We start from the raw sequence: 25,503 nt of genomic DNA, 5'->3' as shown, positions 1-25,503 counted from the left end.
ACATACAGCCAATTTTATTAGGAACTATCTTCAGTGTAAAGAAGAACAAGAAGTCCTGGAAGTGACAGAAAATTTGAGGCAGCCTACATCCACAGAAGATCAGTGGTTAGTTCTCCAAGATGCTGAGTTCCTTCAAAAACTGTGTCTGTACCTAGATGAATTGATACGGTTTTGAAGGCAAAGGGTGGTCACACCAAATATTAGTATGATTTGGATTTATCTTCTGTTCATTTACTTTCCATTTTAACTGATAAAAATAAGCTAACACTTCTTTTTCTGAAAGCATTCCTAATTTACAACCTTTTTTTTGCCTAGTGCATGTGCCAATTTTGTCTAGTTTCAGGGCAGTGCTGCCAAACCCTAACATAGTATTATATAAAGAGTAGTGCGTTGCATAATCTGCCACCTTTTAGAACAACTGGGGACTCCAGTAATGTGAAATCTACCCTTCACATTTCCCATGTTTGTAAGTCTATTACAAAGGTGTCCAACTTTTTGCTGGACTCTTTTGTTAATTTTCTTAATTTAAATTCTTCCAAGAGTAGTGTTAAATCCTCTTTTGGTGATACATTGAGACAGCCAGGTAAGTTGTCAAGTTTCAGAAAATAAACAATATACAACTTAATGATTATAAATTTAAATCTGAAATGTTAGTTTTGAGAGGACTAAGTCTGTGTAGTATATGGTTCCACTGACCAGTGAAGTAGCAAATTACACAACAGGATTCTGTCAATACTCATCTCATAGCATAATTAAAGCATGTTCAAGTAACAAGGCAGTCAGGAACTTGTAACTTATATCAGGCTTACAGCCATGAGTTTTTATACATAGTAAACACCTACATCTTGAAATGAGAATGAAAAGAAATGTATTCCCTACATTATTGTAACATGAATCCAACGGATTTGCCTATAGCTCACAGAAACATCGTCTCGCTACGCACGGAAAATCTCTGGTACAACTGCACTTCAAGAGGCCCTGAAAGAAAAGCAGCAACACATTGAGCAATTATTGGCTGAAAGAGACCTGGAAAGAGCTGAGGTAGCTAAAGCCACCAGTCACATCTGTGAAGTGGAGAAGGAGCTTACACATTTGAAAACACAACATGAAAAGGTAATCCAATGACTATTTTTTCATTCATATATTCATTGTTATGTTATATGGCTAGATATTAGTGCTTTACTAGTGTGCAAGAAAGCCCGATCTGCTGTTGAGGCATCTTTTTCATTTCCATCTTGCACGTAAGTGAGTTACTACTTTTGGCACTGGCATTAGATCACATATAAACATCGTTACCTACTGCAAACAGAATTGTGGCACTATATACAATTACTATAAAGAGTATTACTGTCATTGTTAGGACACCTATATTGGAGCCAGCTCAACAATTGACTGCTACTTTACTGGATTATTAACTGAAAGTTGCTTGGATTTTGATGCAGTTGTATAGAATGAAAGAAATGTTAACTCATCAGCTATAAATAGCTACATTTGGCCATAAGTGGGTAAGAAGGTCCCCTAGTGGTGGAGGAATGGAAAAACCTTGTCCTCCTCATCGCCATCTTGCGACTCCAAGGCTACCAAGTGGTGCATGGCCATGTAGCCCAAATTGAATTATACCGAACAGTCAGTGGGTGGCTTCTTTGATTTAACTGGAGATTCAAAAGCAAGTTATCTCCAATTTCTCCCACTCACATTACAGACCATCAACCAGCAGAGGAATTCCTTTCGCTTTGCCTCTTGCAGGTAGGGCCACAGAATGTAATAGCAGTCACCGGACCAAACTATATTACAGGCCCTCCAGGGTATATTAACCCTTCACATCAGATTAGACATAACACTTTTCCCAGCTCAGCCAATAACAGAAGGTCATGTCCCAAAATTTGCCTTTGTGAATGCTTTACTCAACAGCCATTCCTTTACAAAACCCAGCTAGTGGCATGATACATCTTTATAAAGGAATACACATCCTGCGTATAGGGGCTGACTGTCACTATTCTGAGTCTGAGTTTCTGCATAGCTGCCCTCACAATATATCACCCTGAGTTATATTTCACAGGCCAAAGATGGGGCCCACAGTGTGAGAAAGCATGTAGCTATCTTGCCATCACAAACAAGAGTCTTTTATGGCAGTCTCTTCCTTGCACCTATGTCCTTAGCAGCATCTCCTACACTTTTTATAACCTAGCAAGGGAGAAAAAGTCCAGCTGTACAGGTGAAACTCAAAAAATTAGAATATTGTGCAAAAGTTAATTTATTTCAGTAATGCAACTTAAAAGGTGAAACTAATATATGAAATAGACTCATTACATGCAAAGCAAGATAGTCCAAGCTGTGATTTGTCATAATTGTAATGATTATGGCTTACAGCTCATGAAAACCCCAAATCCACAATCTCAGAAAATTAGAATATTACATGCAATCAATAAAACAAGGATTGTACATAGAACAATATCGGACCTCTGAAAAGTAGAAGTATGCATTTGTACTCAGTACTTGGTTTGGACCCCTTGTGCTGCATATACTGCCTCAATGTGGCGTGCATGGAAGCTATCAGCCTGTGGCACTGCTGAGTTGTTATGGAAGACCAGGATGCTTCAATAGGGGCCTTCAGCTCTTCTGCATTGTTCGGTCTTATGTCTCTCATCTTTCTCTTGGCAATGCCCCATAGATTCTCTATGGGGTTCAGGTCAGGCGAGTTTGCTGGTGTCAGGGATCCCGGGTCCTCGGCGGCGCGCGCATGCGCAGACCGCCGATTCGTCCCAGCCGTTGAGCGCAGAATCCTCGGCGATCGCGGCGGCCGCGCATGCGCAGTAGCGATCGCGGCCGCACCAATGGGAGAGCAGGGCGCCCTATTTGAAGCTGCCTGTGCATCTCCAAGTTGCCGCAAGGTCTTGTTCCAGTCCTGTAAGTACGCTTCCTAGTTGCCAAACTCTGCCTGTTCTGACTTATGCTTACCTTCTCCTGCTCTGACCCCGGCTCGTCCCTGACCATCCTTCCGCCTGACCCTCGGTACCTCGTTGCCCGCTACCTGTTGAACCTGGCTTGTGACCCCGACTATTCTCCGCTTACTCCCCCTGTACCACGCTGCCCGCACAATTCCGACCCGGCTAGTCTGACCTCGTCCACTCCTGACAGTTGCCCATCCATCCCGCTCGGATCGGGATCTGTCATCCCATCCATCCCGCTCGGATCAGGAGCTGTCATCCCCTTCACAGCAGGCTCAACCCGGGCACATACCCCCAGCGGGACCCCTCTGCCACCGCCGGGGGTGCCCAGGAACGCGACCTGGTTTCAGTCTTGCACCAAGTCCATCCCCACCATCAGGGGCCCTGGTGAAAAGGCAGACTGGGACTTAGACTCCGCGCCCTGGGAAACCCCGTGCCGTGGACCACTAGAGATCCCGTTGGGTGGAGCCTGACAGTACCTTGCGGCCATGACTGAGCCTGGAAGGGGAACTTCCCCTCTGGACGACATCTGCCAACGGATGGAGACCCTTACACTGGGAATTAGGGGCCTACAGGAGGGTTATACGGAATTGGAGAGTCGCATGCAGACTTTAGCTACCTCTACCAGGGGGCCTGGGGAACCCGCACCAGAACCCCGTGTCCCCACACCGGAACGTTTTTCTGGAGACCAAGGGAGATTCAGGGCCTTTCGTAACTCCTGTCAGTTATACTTTGACCTCCAGCCCCGGACCTTTTCCTCCGAATCGGTGAGGGTAGGGTTCATTATTTCCCTACTACAGGGAGGACCCCAGGACTGGGCCCACCGGCTCCGAGAGAATCGAGACCCCCTGTTAAAGTCGGTAACGGTATTTTTTGAGGCTATGGCCCTCTTGTATGACGACCCCCTGCGCACCGCAATGGCCGAGAGGGCCCTATATACGCTCAGGCAGGGTCACCGGACAGTGGAGGAATATGCCGCCGACTTCAGGCGTTGGCGTAGTGACTGCCAATGGAACGAGGCGGCTCTGCACCACCAGTTCCGCGTAGGGTTAGCTGAATCCCTGAAGGACGAATTGGCCCGAATAGACATACCTAGCACTTTGGAGGCCTTAATAGCTTTGACTATACAAATTGACCGCCGGTTGCGGGAGCGCAGGCAGGAAAGGGGCAACCAAGGACGAGGCCCAACGGGAACACCTCCTCAGGCTTCAACCCTGTTCCAGCCGGCTAGCCAGAATCAGGATGCTATGGATACACCCGAAACCGGTCCATCGGGAAGAATCCGGCCGACACTAACACCCGAGGAACGCCAGAGGCGTCTTACCTACCATCTCTGCCTCTACTGTGGGGGAGCAGGCCATATGGTATGTACCTGTCCAGCCAAGAGGGGTAAGTGCTCCGCTATTTTCTCTACGGTATCTTCTAACAGCGTGGGCAACACTAGTTACCTAGCGGTACCTGTGTCACTTCAGCTACCAGGGAGAACAGTAGTGACCTTGGCTATTGTGGATTCTGGGGCGTGTAGTTGCTTCATAGATTTAGACTTTGCAGCTCAGCAACAAATTCCTCTACAAACCAAGGAGGTGGGATTGAATATTTTTCTAGCAGATGGGTCACGCATTAAGTCAGGGGTGGTGGACCACGAGACCCCACCTATCCGTACTACCGTATCGACCCATCACGAGGAACTCCTTCGGTTGGACGCCATAGCATCCCCATTATTTCCCATTATTTTGGGGCTCCCGTGGTTACGTGCCCATAATCCCCAGGTGGACTGGAAAGCGGGTTCTATCCAGTTCCTCTCCACATACTGCCAGCAGCACTGCCTCCCTAAGATCTCCCCGATACCGCCGACCGTGTTGTGTCTAGAGACAGATGCGAAGCTGGTGCGAGTCATTCCTTCAGTCTACCATAATTTCCTGGATGTGTTTAGCAAGCGGGGGGCAGACTCTCTCCCCCCGCACCGAGCTTATGACTGCCCAATTGATCTCCTCCCAGGGTCGGAAATCCCATTTGGGCGGATATTCCCCTTGTCCGAACGGGAGTTAGGGGTGCTAAAGGAATATATAGATGAAAACCTCCATAAGGGGTTTATTAGACCCTCCACGTCGCCAGCCGGGGCGGGCATTTTCTTTGTGGAGAAAAAGGACAAGTCCCTCCGGCCCTGCGTAGATTACCGGGACTTGAATAAGGTCACAGTAAAAAACCGTTACCCGCTACCACTGGTCCCCGAACTTTTTCAGAGGCTGAAGTCTGCATCTGTCTTCACTAAACTAGACTTGAGAGGTGCCTATAATTTAGTCCGTATCAGAGAGGGGGACGAGTGGAAGACAGCATTCCGTACCAGATTCGGGCACTATGAATATTTGGTTATGCCCTTCGGCCTATGCAACGCCCCTGCCACCTTCCAGCATTTCATAAACGATGTGTTCAGGGACTACCTAGATATCTTCGTCATCGTATACCTAGACGATATCCTTGTTTTTTCCCCAACCTTGGAGGACCATAGAGGTCACGTGAGGCGCGTGTTGGAACGGCTCCGCCAACACAGCTTATATGCCAAGGCAGACAAATGCTGCTTTGAACAAAGTAGTATTTCGTTTCTGGGTCTAACCATCTCTCCCACGGGAATAGCCATGGACCCCCAAAAGGTTTCGGCCATTTTAGATTGGCCAGCGCCAACCGACAAGAAAGCGGTCCAACGTTTCATCGGCTTTGCTAACTTTTACAGAAAGTTCATTAAGAACTTTTCAGGCCTAGTGTCCCCGATCACCCAGCTGACCAGGCAGGGGGTTCGCTTCCAATGGACACCTGAGGCACAGAGGGCTTTTGAAGCCTTAAAGGAGTTGTTTACGGCAGCTCCTATTTTGAGCCACCCTGATTCGTCCTTGCCATATGTCTTGGAGGTGGACGCATCCGAGAATGCGGTCGGGGCGATCCTGTCCCAGAGGAAGGGCATCAAAGAGCTCATGCACCCGGGGGCTTTCTTCTCCAGGAAACTAACTCCTGCGGAAAGGAATTATGATATCGGGGATCGGGAGCTCTTGGCAATCAAGGTGGCACTAGAGGAATGGAGATACTTGTTAGAGGGAGCGGTACACCCAATATTGATTTTTACGGATCATAAAAACTTAGAATATCTGAGGACAGCTAAACGTTTGAGGCCACGTCAAGCCAGGTGGGCGCTGTTCTTTTCACGGTTCTTTTTCCACATAACCTATCGGCCAGGGTCTAAGAACACAAAACCAGACGCACTCTCCCGCATGTTTGGGGATCCCGAGGAGAATCCCAGGCCAGACACTATCCTGACCCCAGGGAATTTCCTAGCCCTCCAATCGGAGCTCCATTCGCAACTGCAGACCGCGTCCGTAGGGATGCAAGGCCCACCCGGTGTCCCCTTATTAAATAGGGAAGGACTTTTCTGGAAGGAGGATCTGATTGTGGTCCCTGAGGAGGCCCGTACCTTGGTATTAGGATACTGCCACGATCACCCGCTGGCCGGGCACTTTTGGGTACGTAAGACCTTGGAACTGCTGCAGCGTACTTTCTGGTGGCCTAATATGGCCAGAGAGTGCGAAACCTACATAAAGACTTGTCCCGTTTGTCAGAGAAACAAACCCACCAGGAACAAAGCTTGGGGTCTCTTGCGCCCATTACCCATACCCGACAGGCCATGGACCATGATTTCCATTGATTTTATCGTGGAACTTCCACCCTCTCAGGACCACACAGCAATCTTCGTGATTGTGGACCGCCTGTCCAAGATGGCCCATTTTGTACCCTTAAAGGACACACCTACGGCCCTTGAAACAGCACGTGTGTTTATTAAGGAAGTAGTAAGACTCCACGGAATTCCCAGGGACATTGTATCTGACAGAGGGGTTCAGTTTACGTCCAGGTTCTGGAAAGCTCTATGTGAAACCCTGGGGATTAAGTTATCATTCTCTTCTGCTTATCACCCACAGACCAATGGCCAGACGGAGCGTACAAACCAGACCCTAGAGCAGTACCTCAGGTGCTATACCACCTTCCTCCAAGATGACTGGGTTACTCTCCTGCCGCTTGCAGAATTCGCATATAATAATGCGAGTCACTCTGCTACGAGACAGTCCCCGTTTTTCGCAAACTATGGGTTCCACCCTGTATTCCTGCCAGATCTAATCCCAGAGGTCGCAGTCCCAGCCACGCAGGATATGTTGACCTTTCTGTCAACCAATAGCAAGGTATTGCAGGAAGCAATGGCAAAGGCCCAGGATGACAACAAGAGGGCGTTTGATAGGAAGAGAAGAGGGGAATTGAGTTTGCGGCCAGAGGACCAGGTTTGGTTGTCCACCGCCAATTTAAAAATGTCCTGCCCTTCAAAGAAATTGGCTCCCAAGTTCTTGGGGCCTTTCCGGGTCAAACGTAAGGTCAACGAGGTGGCATACGAGCTGGCACTGCCCGAATCTATGAAGGTTCATCCGGTCTTCCATGTGTCCCTGTTGAAACCGGCAACTCCAGACCCCTTCCCGGATCGAAGGTCTAAGCCACCGGAGGCAGTAGACGTGGATGGGGAGGAGGAATTTGAAGTTGAAGCTATCTTAGATTGCAGGAAGAGGGGAGGCCAAACTCAGTTTCTGGTTAAATGGAAAGGATATGGGGCGGAGGAGAATTCATGGGAGCCGGCCCAAAATGTGCACGCCCCAAGGCTTGTGCGGGAATTTTTTCGGAACCAGCCGTTGAGTAGGGGTCGGTTGGGCATCTGGAGGTTGCCCGTAGGGGGGGGGGCAATGTTAGGGATCCCGGGTCCTCGGCGGCGCGCGCATGCGCAGACCGCCGATCCGTCCCAGCCGGCGAGCGCAGAATCCTCGGCGATCGCGGCGGCCGCGCATGCGCAGTAGCGATCGCGGCCGCACCAATGGGAGAGCAGGGCGCCCTATTTGAAGCTGCCTGTGCATCTCCAAGTTGCCGCAAGGTCTTGTTCCAGTCCTGTAAGTACGCTTCCTAGTTGCCAAACTCTGCCTGTTCTGACTTATGCTTACCTTCTCCTGCTCTGACCCCGGCTCGTCCCTGACCATCCTTCCGCCTGACCCTCGGTACCTCGTTGCCCGCTACCTTTTGAACCTGGCTTGTGACCCCGACTATTCTCCGCTTACTCCCCCTGTACCACGCTGCCCGCACAATTCCGACCCGGCTAGTCTGACCTCGTCCACTCCTGACAGTTGCCCATCCATCCCGCTCGGATCGGGATCTGTCATCCCATCCATCCCGCTTGGATCAGGAGCTGTCATCCCCTTCACAGCAGGCTCAACCCGGGCACATACCCCCAGCGGGACCCCTCTGCCACCGCCGGGGGTGCCCAGGAACGCGACCTGGTTTCAGTCTTGCACCAAGTCCATCCCCACCATCAGGGGCCCTGGTGAAAAGGCAGACTGGGACTTAGACTCCGCGCCCTGGGAAACCCCGTGCCGTGGACCACTAGAGATCCCGTTGGGTGGAGCCTGACAGCTGGCCAATCAAGCACAGTAATCCCACGGTCATTGAACCAGGTTTTGGTGCTTTTGGCAGTGTGGGCAGGTGCCAAGTCCTGTTGGAAAATGAAGTCAGCATCCCCATAAAGCTCGTCTGTGGAAGGAAGCATGAAGTGCTCCAAAATTTCCAGGTAGATGGCTGCGTTGACCCTTAATGAAGCACAGTGGTCCAACACCAGCAGATGACATGGCTCCCCAAATCAACACAGACTGTGGAAACGTCACACTGGACTTCAAGCATCTTGCAGTGTGTGCCTCTCCATACTTCTTCCATACTCTGGGTCCTTGGTTTCCAAATGAGATGCAAAAGTTGCTCTCATCAGAAAAGAGGACTTTGGACCATTGAGCAACAGACCAGGTCTGTTTTTCTTTAGCCCAGGTAAGACGCTTCTGACGTTGTTTGTTGTCCAGGAGCGGCTTGACAAGAGGAATACAACATTGGAAGCCCATGTCCAGGATCCGTCTGTGTGTGGTGGCTCTTGATGCACTGACTCCAGCCTCAGTCCACTCCTTGTGGAAGTCCCCAACACTTTTGAATGGCCTTTTCCTGACAATCCTCTCCAGGCTGCGGTCATCCCTGCTGCTTGTGCACCTTTTTCTTCCACACTTTTCCCTTCCACATAACTTTCTATTAATGTGCTTTGATACAGCACTTTGGGAACATCCAACTTTTTTTGCAATTACCTTTTGAGGCTTTCCTTCCTTATGGAGGGTGTCAATGATGATTTTCTGCACAACTGTCAGGTCAGCAGTCTTTCCCATGATTGTGATTCCTACTGAACCAGACTGAGAGACCATTCAAAGGCTCAGGAACCCTTTGCAGGTGTTATGGCTTAATTAGCTGATTAGAGTGGGACACTTTGAGCCTAGAATATTGCACCTTTTCACAATATTGTAATTTTCTGAGATTGTGGATTTGGGGTTTTCATGAGCTGTAAGCCATAATCATCACAATTATGACAAATCACGGCTTGAACTATCTTGCTTTGCATGTAATGAGTCTATCTCATATATTAGTTTCACCTTTTAAGTTGCGTTACTGAAATAAATTAACTTTTGCACGATATTTTTCGAGTTTCACCTGGTATATTTCACATCCACACTATATTTTCTGGCATCTCAACAGTTTTGTACTGACATACGCTTATTATTTCCTACTGTGGGCCAGTCTTTGATGGAATGGGGTATGTCCCTGTAGTAAGTTGTACAAGTAATGGGACTGCATAGTCGGTGTTAACAAAAATTATGCCATCTTAATAATTTAAAAACTCCAACAATTTTTATAGTGGAATTGGTTATACATTCCATGAGGGTTTGTCTATGTCCCTATTTGTCAATCCAGTGCAGTCATCAGGACAGTATGGCAGATCTCTCTAAAGGGATGTAGATAGGAATAAAAGGTTGTTTTTTTTTAGTAGAGTGGAGAATGGTTACAAGCTTCATTTAGCACCCATTTACAGTGAGCAGTCAGTTGCAATGCTACATACTACACACAGCAGATTGAAGGATGCATATTGGAAACCAGGTTTTGGTGTCCTTGTATAGGTGCTCATGTGTATACCAATTGTGTTATTTGTTTTTTAATTTTCTGCACAGCAGATTTCAACACAAAAGGTCCTATAATATCTGATAGAAAATTTTATATAACATAAATATATAATATTTTTAAGATAAGCTAACTTTAAAAAAATACTGTATATCAAATATACATTTTAAAAACATATTGTGGAAAGGCAAGATTTGTACAGCTACAATCTTCCACAAAATAACATGTAATTATAAAAATACTTCTAATTCTCATATGATGGATATAGTAAACCACATGACAGAGGCTTTATGCTTTGCCGATGCTACAAATCAGCCTTTTATTAGAGAAAGCCATGCATGAATATCACAGTGATCCCCTCATACAGATAACCAATAATACAGTTTCTGTTTTATGCAGTCACGCATGAATCCAAGGAGGAAAACATTGCTTGGCTGTAGATATTGCCCATTAAAATATGCATCAGATATATGAAAAGATTTGTTACTCAAGCAACACACTGGCATAGAACTGTAGCTAAGCTCTGTAGACTAGAGTAAAACTGAATCTACTGTAAATGTCTGCAGGATATCATATTGCTCCTGAAGCCCATTTACCTTAAATATGGGTGACTTGTGTCTGGGAACTGTCCCAGCTGTTCCCTATAACATACTAAATTCACCAGGTTATATTACTTATTACTAATAATTTGAAAACTGAAAGCATTTTAAATATTTCCAGTTTAATGCTAATATTAAGGGTCAATATAAATCTTTTTATTTTTATTTACCCTAACAAGCAATCTCAATTTGCAGTTGACTGTTTTGGTGTTTAAAATAGATTGTACACAAGATGGCTTTCTCTGTGCTAATAGATTTATTCTTTGCCAGTATATTACAGAGGCAGAAGGAAATCTACAGAGGGCTTGCGCTATGGTAGAAACAACACAGAAAGAAAAAATTGATCTGCTTAACCAACTAGAAGAGGAAAAAAGGTAAAACATTAGAAATACATTTGTATTAAAAATGAACCATTTTTTATTTGTGATATGCAAATTACAGACAGAGTCTGCGAGCAAATAGATTTGCATTTGATTGGGTTTGTTGGAAATTTTTGTTAAATTGTTTATAGTCACTGGTGCCTCACTAAGGGTACACATCTGTTCTACACTTAAGAGCCTTTTTTTCTTTTCATATTACATACTTTAAATAGCAATTGTGTGTTGAACTTTTCAAAGACTTTTTACAGCTTGATGAATTAAAATCATTATTTTCTAGGCAATAAATAGATAATAAGTGCACTATTGTGATGGAAATTAAATGTTATGATTCTCATTATACATGTTTAATTCGGGCTCTTATTGACAGAAGCGCAAAATTACAGTGCAGTGATATGCTGCATATACTGACAAATAAAACAAGCATCCTAAGTAGCCTTTGGACACAAATCTCCTGTGTCTTTGGCAAGTTTTTAATATCATGCACACCCAAAAGAGATGCTGATATGCCTCTACAGAACTTAAAATATTCAATATCTATCGATGAAGAAAAATGCAAAAGTGGGGGAGTCACCTGTATATCAACCACTTGCCTACTGGGCCAATTATGGTATTTCTCTCCTACATGTAAAAATCATAATTTCTTTGCTATAAAATTACTCAGAACCCCCACAATTTGATGGTGTTATGCCGAGTAAATAGATACCAGACAGGTCATGCTTTAAAATTGTGCACACTTGTGGAATGGCATGAAATTACGGTATTTAAAAATCTCCATAGGTGATGCTTTAAAATTTTTTACAAGTTACCAGTTTAGAGCTACAAAGGAGGTCCAGTACTATAATTTTCGTGACGATACCTCACATGTGTGGTTCGAACGTTGTTTACTTATGCGGGCGTGACCTACGTATGCATTTGCTTCTGTGTGTGAGCACGAAGGGACAGGGGTGCTTTACATTTTTTTTTTTTAATTATTTTTTTTTTTTTACACTTTCCCTTTATTTATTTTTTATCACTTTTATTCCTATTACAAGGAATGTAAACATCCCTTGTAATAGGAATAAGGCATGAGATGTCCTCTTTATGGAGAGATCTGGGGTCTATAAGACCCCAAATATCTCCTCTTTGCTGGAAAGCATGAAATATAAAAAAATAATAAACTTCGATCTCTGCTTTCCAGCAAAAAAAATGGCAGTGTTTACATCTGCCAGAGCCAGAAGTGATGTCATGACGTCGCTTCCGGCCTCCCAGGGTCATAGAGATGGCCAGGGATGATCTGGTTCTCGGCAGTCTCTATGGTGCACTACCACCACTGCCGGATTGCTTCTCTAGCTCCCCGATCGCACGGGAGGGCACGGAGATATGCCACTGGACACCTGCAAAAGCAATCCAGCAGCTAATGAGCTGCTAGGACAGCTTTTACACAGGAGGGAATTGCCAGCTGAAATAAAAGATATGTGGATGATGTTTGTAGCTGCAAGCATCATCCAGATATCTCCACTGAAACCCGAGGACGTCATATGACTTCCTACGGGCAGTAAGTGATCTCAAATTTCTCAGTAAGGAATTAAAAACCTAGCTCTGACTACAAAAACCCTACTAATCACCAAAAAGTGTTAAGCACACCGGAATATATAAACACGTATACTGTATACAATGTATTAGTGGTACACTGAAATGAAAATGCTGGATTGAAACCAAAAATTCAGGATGCACTTGGCCGAAAACCAGAACTGAAATAGACAGTTTTTTTTTTTTAAAAAGTATATTTTTTATATATGATTGTGTTATATTTGACTATTTAATTGATATTCTGAGTTTAAATGAATATCAATTTAAAAAATACAACCCAGTAACGTAAAATAACTTTTATTGAAAGTAGCACACAAAAATTGGAATGAAAATTAATTGAATTATATATAAAATCAAAAATCTTAAACAGAGGCGTTTTTGCATTGATGTCAGTAGGGGGTGTTTTGCATTGAAGTCAATGGGATGCGATTTTGCATTCAGGTCAATGCGACGTGATTTTGCATTTTGGTCAATAGAGGGCTTTTTTGCATTGAAGTCAACAGGACGTGAATTTGCATTGAAGTCAATTATCATTATCAGTACCTTTTTTTCAATCAGCAAAATGCTGATAACCCTATTTTCGGCTTATAATTTTATTGGTGCATCACTACAATAATATGTATAAATTAGTTTTTAAAATGAGACAGAAAGTAAGAAAAAAAGAAAAATTAAAAATCTTGCTTAAGAATAAAGGTATATAAGTGCAGCTAATTATGGTAGACCTGTAAAGGCCATTTGTTTGTCTGAAGTACCAGAAGTACCAGAAATAGCCTCACTTATGAAATATACCCTTAGTCTTTGCCAAGTTTTTAAATTTTTCTTTTTTTCTTACTTTCTGCCTCATTTTTGATACGAATGAATAAATATACATTTTATATAAGTGTTTAACTAATCTGGTGTGCTTAAAGTGTTACTAAACCCACAACAGTAAAATCAGTCTGTATATGCAGTAAAGCATGCTTGTTATACTCATTGTGGAACCTAAGGGTTTAATCCTCTGCATTGTGTGAAAAGGCTGTTTGATCCTTTCTTCTCTGTACCTCTCCTTTTTGAAGCGACCACCTCTTATCGCCAAACTGAACCGCAGGCATGCACATGCTCAGTTTGGTGTGTATTGCTAGAGAGTTTTTTGGGGGTTTTTTCTTGGGAGAGTGCAGAGCCAATCAGTACTGTCCTGACAGAGTTCAGCGAATTTGCATCTTCCTATAGCGGTAAGAAAACTCCTACAAGCTTTAGCTAGTGGTGGGCTGAAAACAGATAGAAGTCACAAGACTGCTCTAACTGCTGATGAGAAAAGGTATTTAGCAGTTTATATTTACTAAGATGATTGCACTTCTATGTTCTGTGTACTTTGGGAGATCAGATATAGTGAATGCAGGGTCCTGGGTTTATTATTATTATTATACAGGATTTATATAACGCCAACAGTTTGTTCAGCGCTGTAGTTTAGTAACACTTTAACACTTTTTGGTGATTAGTGGGGTTGTTGTAGTCAGACCTAGGTTTTTTTTATCCCATCTTGAGAATATGTCTTCTTTTATATACCTCTGTGTCAGATCCTCATGATGTTTGGAAGATTCATACTAACTGGGTCCCTGATGTCAGCTATCAGAGGAGAGGAAAATAAAGGGAAAAGGTTACTGTATATGCTTCATTGCCCGGACACAAAATGAGCTGATACGTTTAAACAGTTTACTAATTCTGCATAGGTCAACTTCAGAAAACAGATGAAACCATATGTAACATTTGTTTCGCTATACTCTTGAGATCTTCAGACCCGTGCAATGCTACTGTATATAGCAGTACTCTTGAATAGTGTAACAGCACTTTTCAAAACTGCACTCTTGGAGCCTTAACACCTTCGCCTATCTCATGTCTGCTCTTTGATTGACTATATGAGTGACCTTTTTTTCCTTTTGTAGACATAAAGTATGCAAACTTCTCCCTTCACCCATCAAAACAGAGCAGAGACTCCTGCTAACTAAGCTTTTTTTAACTTTCAACTAGTATGTGTTTGCCCAGTATAGAGAAAAATTTTAGGTTTACAGTGGGTGAATTAAAAAAATATTTAAACATTTTAGAGAAGTTATTGAAATAAATGAATTTTTGTAAAGTTGCTTTGAGTTAATACATTTATAGTCCATGAATTATTGGTCTATCTGTTATCCCATTAAATCTGTTATCCCATTATAGGAAAGTAGAAGACCTCCAGTTCAGAGTGGAAGAGGAATCCATTACAAAGGGAGATCTTGAGGTATGCGATTACTTTATTTAGCTAGACACTTCATTTGGAAAATCTGTTATGACAGTAGTTGGGGATCAAAAAAGCTTTATTACCATGGCTTTTTTGCACAGCCCGTAGACTTGATTTCTCTTCCTGTACTGTACATCACCAATTAAAGCACTTGACTGGTTGCTCTGAGGAACATCACTATTTTCCTGAGTGCTGGGATAGGAAAATCTGTGACCAAGTTCTAGCAGACATATTAAAGAAAAAGTGATTGGTGATGGTGGAAGGTGTAATACCCTTGTCTAGGCAGTTGTAACAGCTAATCTAATGGGCATGCCAAAGATATATTGGTACTCACTAAGAAGAAGGTACAAAACTGTTTGAAGAAAAGTATCTGGGATGTCCATAGCAAATAGATTCTATCATTTATAGAAAAAATGAATTTGTTTACTTTGGGTAATACGTTCTTTTTTCCCCAAAAATGAAGCCTGTCCATTTACACGGTACTATTATCAATACAGTATGAAAGGTATTTCTGCATATTACACTGGCATCGGTACCTGTTCTTCTCCCTGAGTTAGTCACCATGCTGACATGGCAAAGCCAGTACAAGGTTCATTCCTTACTCCCTATAGAGCAGGGAATAACTGGTGTCTGGTTTTAAAGCAAGATTTTTATGTGTGATAATGAATACTTCTGGCCCTTGATATTTTGTGTCTGGATTACCCATACAAAGTCCGATGTTAAAAGCAATGTTCCAGTTCAGTGTACCACTTTTAAAATACAACTGAAGATTGCTGTTTGACAGTCTAAATCAGTTCCAAATCCAGTTACTGTGTGATATACAGGCCTTCAGGGGCGGACTGACCATTTGGAAACTCAGGCACTGCTCGAGGGCCCAGGGTCAGTAGGGGGCCCCATGAGATGCCCCTGGTACCTTTTTCATAGGCTTTTTTGAGTTTGGGCAAGGACACAGGGGCCCCATGATCCCCTATTGCCCGGGGGCCCCATGAGTTGTCAGTCCGCCCCTGCAAGCCTTATAAAGTAAACAGAAAATGTCCTTTCCTGATTGAGCCAAATCTTCTTCATTTCTTTCTCATTTTCCCCTCTCCAGGTACTGCAGATCACAGTGGTAGGGTTTCAGCAACAGAGGCAGTTCTGTCAATGCAGAAAGCAGTGGGCAGGACTAGGTGTGGCCAGGTGATGACTGACAAGTTACAGGCTTGTTAATCAGCAGTGACAGTGCTTATAGCCACCTCCCCTGCCACATCTTTTCATCCCATTGCAGTGCAAGCAGGCTCATCCTACATGAGAGTGACAACTCTGCTCTGAATTCTGAAGCAGTGCAGCATCGTTGCCACGTCATCACAGGAAGTGGCAATAGATGGACTTCACTGACAGGCTCAACAGGTATTTGTGGGACTTTGCAGGGGGACTAAAGCTGGCTATGCACGGCGGACTGCTGAACGAAGCAAATAAAAATCCAATAAATTCCTCCATCCATACAAATAAGGTAGATGGAGGAATCCTTCTGCTGGGACATTGGATTTTGACAGTGGCTCCTGCTGTTGTCAGAATACAATAATCAGCTGCTGATCCAGGAGAATCTACCAACTTGTCCGTTGGACAGAAGCCGATCAAATGATTGCCACACACTGAACAAAATTTGATCAGTGTATGGCCAGTTTAAGAGAAAACTGCAAGTGCAAATGCCCTTTTACTTAAGTGCTGCAGCACATACATTTTTAAAGGGATGCTCTAGTACTACTTTAAGCTTTACATTCATACTCATAACTCAAAGAAAATATTGCACTCTAAGGACAAGTAGTGTGCAATGCAAACATAAATTGTGCTTCATATTAAAACACTTTTTTATTAAAGAAAGAGATTATACAGGAGACTGTTATCAGTGTTTTGCTCTAGAAGCTTTCTTATCAGAGCATTACTAGAACGTATAAATATCGGGTCCCAGCCAAGACGCACAGGCACACTGGCTCTCTGTCACAATGTCCCCATTCTTTTGCAGTTCATCCTCCCAGATGGCCCCTTCCATTGACATTCATTCAAATAGAAACACATTGTGGAATGACATTCAAGTGCCTTTGTGGGGAAAGCTTCCGGGCTCTGTGATCATATTTCCAACTGAAGAAGTTAGATAATGTATTCAATCACCTTTTTTTCCTGTATCGATTCAGAAAACCGTTGTTAGAAATATGGCAACATTTGACACATGGTCTAAATCTAGAAACGTGTTATCTTTGTTATTATCAAAAAAGTGCTCCTAGTGCAGCTTCTGCTAGTAGGGCTGTATACTGATACTAATCAATGATTAAAAGGCACTCAGAATGCGCTATTCTTGTGTCTTGGCAGCATGTCTCAACTCTGAAAAAGAGAAAGATATAGATATCGCAGTGTCAGTATATTTTAAGTTGGTGATATTATAAACAGTCAATCCTGCTGATCTAGAACAGGATGACAATGCATACATGATTTTCAGGGTTGAGAAATTAGGATGCAGGAATGCAAGACAGTCTTTTTACATTCACAGTACTTAGCTGCTCAAGTTTATCTGATCCAAATAACAGCATTTAACATTAAATTGTTTTTTCACCCAGATTCAGTTGCCTTCTATTCCAAACATGTACTGTATAAATGGTCTCTTGACCTGGTGTAGTTAAATGAAGTCTTCTTCTTCTTTTGGTTTTGCTACTGGCTGTCTCAACTGTGCTGTCCACATTTTCTGGCATCTGGGGCAACCATTCACAAAACTGGAGCAACCATTCCAGCCTAAAGACAGTATTTTTCTCATATAGATGTTGGATAATATTGCAACCTTTTTTTCCTGCTGTCTCTCTTTTTCCTATCCCCTGGGTGCAGACACAGACGCAGTTGGAGCATGCCCGAATTCGGGAGCTCGAGCAGAACCTACTGTTTGAGAAGGCAAAAACTGCAAAGCTTCTCAAAGAATTTGAGGACCAGAGGGTATAGTAAAATGAAATCAGTGACCCCTACCTAAAGTGCAGTGTGCTTGCCAGCTTCATTTACACCCCCGGCCCTGACCTTTTTGCTTTTAGTCATTTCTGCCCATTATGGCTTCAACGGTTTTTATTTTTGCATCCACTTTTCTGTGCACACCCAAATAAATTATTATTTGCCAACTGTTTTTTTTTTTTCAGACTTAAAGCAGTAGAACTCTAAATGCACAAGCCAAATCAGTGCGGATCTTATGAAAATGTTCTCTTTACACAAAAAACAAAACCTGTTAAAGAATTATAATGCAGATTTTATCAGGCAAATGAACATACAATGAGAATTTGTTATGATATACATAACAGGCATCTGTTATCTGAGGATAATGGTATACAGTGCTACTGCTTTAAGTATGCTACACAGCACATAGAATCATTGGCTTTCAGTTAAACACATGAGCATTTTTATAGCAAACCTCATTGTCTCATTTACTTATTTGTAGTGACTCACAAGTAAAAGTTATAAACATTCATAAAAAATGATTCAGCCACCTCACCGATGCTATTTGACCTCAGGTAGACATTGTGAACTGTATTCATGTAACTTAATACAGACTAGCATTACATTCTGTAAGTAAACTAAACTCTGTGACTTTACTGTGCTGTACAATGATTTAAATAATATGAAATATAAAATAATATGAAATTCATGTACGGTAAACTTACATATGGCTAGGTTTCATTAATCACAAGGTTAACATTTGTTAAAGGTAAGATGCAAGAGGAGCTTATATGACACATTTAAGTGCAATAGATCTTGTTTGTCCATAATTTTCTCATATAAACAAAACAAATTACCCTTATGCAGATAATTATCTATCTCCTATTATTATGTGGATCGCTATATTGTCATCACATTGTTTCTTTTGTTCAGTGTACAGGCGAAATGTATGCATCAGAACAAAATATGCAGATCTGTATAACCAAATCTTTTAAAGGTTTGGAACACTTAATCTGGCCATTCATTTTTAAAAATCAAAACCAAATCAAAATCAAAACCAAATTAAAAAATGTAATGGTGTTGGAAAATTTACCCCAGGTTTTTGGCATTTCTCTAAAATGTAAGAATGTATTTTGTTGGGAAGAAGCTGAAAACTGATTTTGCCATACTTTAATTTTCTTTAAAATAGCATTTAAAAGTGTATGGCAAGAAAAGATTTTTTTAAAAGTAATATCTAAATTTACCTTAAATTATAAAAGAAATATCTAAACTTACTAGCATACTCTGGCTTGGATTAGACTCCCTGACCAGATTTTTCAACAGGAGCAATACAAGACCATGCATAGGATCTTCAGCCACCTACCCCCCCCCCCCCCACACACACACACACACACACTTACCTGGTGGACTGGGTGGCACATTTCTAATACTCACCCACCTAGAGGATCTATTGTTGTCACACTGAGATCCTCTTGTATTTTGCCACCTCTCGGTCCCGCATTGCCATGTTGATTGTGACATCATCAAGAGGCCCGCCAGCTCTTACATGTTCATGTTACATGTGCCTCCTGATGATGTGGCCCTAGGCACATCCCCCCCCTCCCTTCTGAATGAAGTGCAATGCCTCCTGGGTTATATGACATGCAAATCCCAGAAGGCAAAGGGAGGACAGTGTAAGGCTATATTGGCAGCAGAGGGGAGGAGGGATGGAGAGGAGGGAAGTTTCTCCTGAGGGTGAAGATCCGTTTTAAGGCATTAGGAATTTTAGATTACATTTTTTCAGCTTTCAAAGCACGAAAGTCATCTGAAGGCCAGAAACAACTAAATTCTATATGGTGATCCTTTGAAGTCATGTTCAGAATTAGGCACAGCTAAAATACAGGCTCTGTTTTACCACATTTTAACTTTTTACCTGCAGAAATCGACCATCATGACTTCAGAATCTTTCTGGCCACTTGGTCCAAATGATAACAGACAAATCATAGTCAGTATGACTAATGTCATGTGCTCACATAATGTGAAAAGCTTTAAAAGCAGTGGCATGAATAACTATCTATCTATAATCAATTTTTAAAAAGTCATTATTTTGGAGCTTGTAAGTAAAGTAAATGCTAAAAACTGTAAAGGTAGTTTTGTGGTCACAGGGTGACATTCTCTTGTAGTTTTAGCAGATACGCTACTGTAAAATACAGCTTGCTTTAAGTTTACAAAATACTTTGAATATTGACTTCTGAATCAAAATAAAAAAAAAATTAACCTAATGTCAAGGTCTTAAAGACTAAGTTGTACTTACAAAGTTACATACCGTATTTGCCGGCGTATAAGACGACTCGGCGTATAAGACGACCCCCCTACTTTTCCTGCTAAAATGTAGTGTTTGGGCTATACTCGCCGTATAAGACTACCCCTCTTCCAATGCACACCAGTGGGAGGAATAGTGCCCCATCATTGATGTCAGTGGGAGGAATAGTGCCCCATCATTGGTGTCAGTGGGAGGAATAGTGCCCCATCATTGATGTCAGTGGGAGGAATAGTGCCCCATCATTGGTATCAGTGTTAGGAATAGTGCCCCATCATTGGTATCAGTGGGGGGAATAGGTGCCCCATCATTGGTATCAGTGGCAGGAATGGTGCCCCATCATTGGCATCAGTGGGAGGAATAGTGCCCCATCATTGGTATCAGTGGGGGGAATAGGTGCCCCATCATTGGTATCATTTGGAGGAATAGTGCCCCATCATTGGTGTCAGTGGCAGGAATAGTGCCCCATCATTGGTATCAGTGGCAGGAATAGTGCCCCATCATTGGTGTCAGTGGGAGGAATGGTGTGCCATCATTGGTGTCAGTGAGGGGTGGAATAGTGCCCCATCATTGGTGTCAGTGGGGGGAGGAATAGTGCCCCATCGTTGGTGTCAGTGGGGGGGGGGAATAGTGCCCCATCGTTGGTGTCAGTGGGGGTGAGGAATAGTGCCCCATCGTTGGTGTCAGTGGGAGGAATAGTGCCCCATCGTTGGTATCAGTGGGAGGAATAGTGCCCCATCATTGGTATCAGTGACACCAATGATGGGGCACTATTCCTCCCACTGAGACTTGCTGACCCTGTTCTCGTATGGTGCTGCTGCAGCCAGCATATGTGGTTGCAGCAGCACCTCTACACAGAGCACTTACCTGCTGCTCCGGCACTCAATTTTCGCGGGGCCGCTCGGCTCCGCCCCCTCGCCGGTGATTGGCCGCCTGTGTGCCTTTCCTGAGCTACAGTTCTGGCGGCCAATCACCGGTGAGGAGGCGGAGCCGCGCAGCCGCACGAACATCCAGTGGCCGAACTGAAGGAGACGCCGCGCTTCCTGGACCGGATCGTCGTGGGACTGGATCCAGGTAAGAGACGTCAGCCCCTGCAAACCCCTGTACTTAATGCCGCAGCCCCCCTAACATGTGTACCGGCGTATAAGACGACCCCCAACTTTTGAGAAGATTTTCAAGGGTCAAAAAGTCGTCTTATACGCCGGCAAATACGGTAGTTAGTAAGGTTGAATAAAGACACCAGTCCATCCAGTTCAACCACATGCATTACATGAATAAATGGATATTTTGGATGGACATTTGAATCATGTGGAGTATAGAATGCTCTAGAATAGAAAAATGGAAATTTTAAGGGTCAGGCCAATTGAAACTGGCATTTATGGACACACTGATTGGCTCAATAACGCACAGTTTTTTTTCTTTTGTTTATCCCAGGGATTCCAGTGTCAAGGACTAACCACCAGAGATTCTTTCTTTGAGTAGCTGCCAGAGTAGTGACCTCGAGGCACTTCCTATAAAACAGAAGTATGAGATCACCTCATTATGGCAGCAGGGTATAGCTCAGACGTCAGGTGCAGCAACCATTCTGCTAGGTTCCCAAGATGAATAAAAAGCTGTTGGCCTATTCACCTTGGTGACATCTGTCCAAAACAAAGTGTCAGGTTTTGGTGTACTGTTCTTTTAATAATATCAGAGATTATTAATCAGAGCATTGAACTCTGTATAGATGAAAAGGAGCACTCTCATATGAAAAAATAACACTTGGGAGTTACGTCTTGTCCAGCACACGATCAACATTACGCAAGAGCAATACCAGTTGGTTGTTGACAGTTTACTGATACTGACTAACAAAGAGCATCTAACACGCATCCATATGTCATTCCCAATTTGTTTTTTTTTTTATACCACGGCATATAAGATATCTTGAAAGTTCTATTGCTGAAGGTTAATCTGTATAGAGTAATGGAGAAATACAAATTAAAATATGTCAATGTCGCAAGTGACTAAAACATGATGCCTTGGTGTAAAATAATTCACTAAAATAGATAACAATAATGTCATTGTTTAGCATTCAGATTACTTGTTGCACTAATAATGTGATATTCATGTGTGCTTTTTATCCTTTATACAGTTAACAACAGTAGCAGAGCAAACCAGAATTCAGCAGCTGGAAGAGGAACTGAGCCTTCGTCGCAATGAGATTGAAGACCTCCAAAACTGTTTAATGAACTCCGGTCAGTCAGAGACACCTGAACATAATATTGGACTGCAAACCGAGGCTTTGCGGCTACGAGATCAGCTTCTGTCTGCTAGTAAAGAGCACCAAAAAGAGAGTAGCCAGCAGAGAGACAAGTATGAAAAGAATATAAAAAGATACCAACAAGAGATTGAGAAATTGAAGACCTCAAATGAGAAGTATGTCCAGGAAATTGGAGAGTTGAAGAAAAAACTGGAACAGGCCACAAAGGAAAACATAGGCATGATGGACAGTTGGAAATCTAAATTGGACAGCTTAGTTTCTGATCATCAGAAATCATTGGAGGACCTAAAAGGTTCTCTGGTTACCAGCCCAGACTCACAACATAAAGAAATAGTGGAGCTTAAAGCCAGCCTTGAAAGCCTTAAAATGGAGCATCAACTGGAACATGAAAACCTGAAGGCTAAAAATGAGATAGAAATTGCAGTCCATGTCAAGGAAAGGGAGAGCCTGAAAATCAAACTCCAAGAGGTTAAAGATGAAGTAGAGGAAGTAAATAACAACTGGAGATCACAATTAGAAGCAAAAACCAACCAACACCTCAAAGAGCTCCAGGACATTAAAGACAAATACCGAGAAGGAGAACAACGAGTATGTGAGCTAGAGAAGCTTCATGCAGGGTACAACGATCAGACACAAGCCATAGCTTACCTTAAGGAGCAGATTTCTGTTGCCGAAAACAAAATGCAGGACTATGACATGCTTCAGAAAACAGACACAAGAAACAAGCAAGAGATTCAAAGATTACAGGAGAAAATACTTGTTACAGAAAACAAACTACAATCAATGGAGGCTATTCATTCTTCACAAAATGCTAATGTAAGATATATTTGTTACTTTTTTAATCTATCACTTCTGGGTATGTTTGACAATCTTTGTAGACAGTTACCACCATAAGCACCCAGAGACATGCATGACACAAACATTTTTTTTATAGTCAAGTACGTTGAAAATTTTTTGCCACGTTTTCCATTGATTTCAATGGGGAGGTGCATTTTTTTTCTGCACCAAAAACGCAGCAAGCAGGATTTTTTAAAAAAACACACCCGAGCTGCAACAGATCAGTGTGAAGAGTTCCATAAGAATAAATGGTCACACGTTGGTTGTCCACTTTTTTTAATGCAAAAGTGGAAGAAAAATGGATCAGTGTGAAAGCAGCCATATAGTGAAAAATCATCAAACGCATTCAGAATTCATTCACATCTCGCCATGTGCATTAACATGTGTTGTGTTAAGGCATTAAGTTCACTTTAAATGGGTAGTTAATTAATTAATGAATTAAAGAAAAGTATCTGCACTGTTTTTGACAACACAGCACACCACAACACACAGAGCAATTACATCATTGCGTTTTGGTGGGCAATAGCAATGTGTGCATGTTTTTACTGTATATATGTGCATTGTAGGGCCATTCAAAATGAATGGCAACTTGCATACAATTTGATAATGCACATGAAAATGTGCTATAAATGAGCTTTCAGGTAGAGGTGTGAATGAGCCCTAAGAGGGAGAATCTGATTAATGGTTATTGCCAACAAAGTTATTTCAATAAAAAAAACAACTTGTCTATAATTTTTAATACAATAGAGCAAATACAGCAAATTCATATCTTGCTAGTAATAATAAGGTAGCATCATCGTTAAACAAACATTTGTGGGCTTTGAAAGTGTTTAGTGACTGCTGGAAAAAATCTTTTAGGAGTGCCTGAAAATATGTGTATAATCTATCATGTGAAGCAGTGCCTTGTGAAATAATTTTTCGTTGGATGAATTTTCAGCTTCTGTTTTAACAAGAATAAACTGACACTGGACCTTTTTGACATCTGACATAAAGGTCTCTTTATGTACAGCTTGGCTAATATAATAAATTCAAAGCAAATAGAATTGGAGCATAAATTCTCCTGTTACCAACTGCAATCAGATGTTATATTTCAGATAAAGCAAACATATCTTTGGTTTTGGCAATGGCTCTACTTTTACTTCATATATGCTTACTTTGATCTGTAGCAGGAGTATTAAATTAAAATTCATGGAGGCCAGTAAGTAAAATTTTCTTCCAGCAGGGGTCCAAATCTCATGTTTTTGCTATGGCTTTAATAGAGTATACGTAGACATTGTGAGAAAGATTTACTAAACTGGAGCACTCAGAATCTGGTGCAGCTGTGCATGGTATCCAACCAGCTGCTAACTTAAGTTTGTTCAATTAAGCTTTGACAATAAAACCTGGAAGCTGATTGGTTTCTCTGCAGAGCTTCACCAGATTTTGCACCTTGAAGTTATAGTAAGTAACCCCCATTATGTCTATAAAAAAAATAAGAATTGTAGAATTTCTATAGCATTTCAATAATATAGATATTGTTAATTTTCAGTGTGCCCCCTTACATCAGGTGACATCATCAATGTGTCCCCTTACATCAGGTGCCCCATGAGAGGGCCCCAGTACATTTTAGTGCCAGACAGACAGAGGGTGGGAGCCAGGAGGTGATGCAGACTGCAGGTTTGGACACAGGAAGGTCTGCTTTTGCCTTCCGGTGATGATAAAGGGAGGCCCTAATGTGAAGTCAATGGCTGTTAGGCGCTCCTAACAACCAATCACTACAGAGGAGTGGGGGGGGACGCTAAGTTGGGGACTGGCTGGCTGACGGTCTGGATAAAACTATCACTCGGTCAGGGTCTGGACCACTTTTTACTGATACCAGATTTATAACATTATTTAAGTGCATATTGTATCAATAATCTAGATGCTGGCAGGATCAGCAAAAACACAACCTACTTTAGCTGTAGAGAAAACTGCTGAATCTTCAAGAACTCTTATTGAGAGCATAATCCCTCTATTGTTTAAAAGTGTTTTGTTACTCTAATGTTTCCATCACTCAGAGCTATGATTTTGTGAAAACATGTGAATAGTATTTGCTGATTGAACCTATTTTGTACTCAGTAGCTTCAGGTAGTAGCTTCAGGTATTAACTGAACAAAAACTGGCAATATCATGAATTATTAAAGCAATCAGGAAGATGTTACGCTGGCATTCTAATTTTGAAATTCATTCTTTATATATTTTCTCTTGCAGATGATTGAAACAAATGAAATGTCTGAAGAAAAAATAAAAACGAAAAAGACAATAGAAGGTATAGTCTTTAATTAAAATCTGTGTTTATCAAAATATAAATCTAAATTCTATGGCTGAATGACTTTG

The 25,503-nt window shown here is 42.4% G+C and overlaps 1 protein-coding gene across 2 annotated transcripts in view; it reads left to right on the top strand.

The window, feature by feature from the left end:
* Positions 1-25,503, top strand: part of CLIP2 (CAP-Gly domain containing linker protein 2) — a 210,310-nt gene that overhangs the window by 148,622 nt on the left and 36,185 nt on the right. Inside the window, exons 6-11 of one of the 2 annotated variants that reach the window (XM_089655395.1) lie at positions 916-1,113; positions 10,874-10,977; positions 14,746-14,806; positions 17,660-17,764; positions 22,183-23,127; positions 25,378-25,435. In XM_089655395.1, coding sequence (XP_089511521.1) covers positions 916-1,113; positions 10,874-10,977; positions 14,746-14,806; positions 17,660-17,764; positions 22,183-23,127; positions 25,378-25,435 — 1,471 coding nt within the window. The remainder of the gene's footprint in view (positions 1-915; positions 1,114-10,873; positions 10,978-14,745; positions 14,807-17,659; positions 17,765-22,182; positions 23,128-25,377; positions 25,436-25,503) is intronic. The other variant, XM_089655396.1, reaches the window with a different exon arrangement.

Source organism: Staurois parvus, unplaced genomic scaffold, assembly GCF_062004578.1.
Source record: "Staurois parvus isolate SC_StPar_1 unplaced genomic scaffold, SC_StPar_1.0 ptg000839l, whole genome shotgun sequence".
In the NCBI taxonomy this organism is placed as follows: domain Eukaryota; kingdom Metazoa; phylum Chordata; class Amphibia; order Anura; family Ranidae; genus Staurois; species Staurois parvus.
The sequence above is the reverse complement of the archived record's forward strand: the minus strand, read 5'-3'. Positions and strand labels throughout refer to the sequence as shown.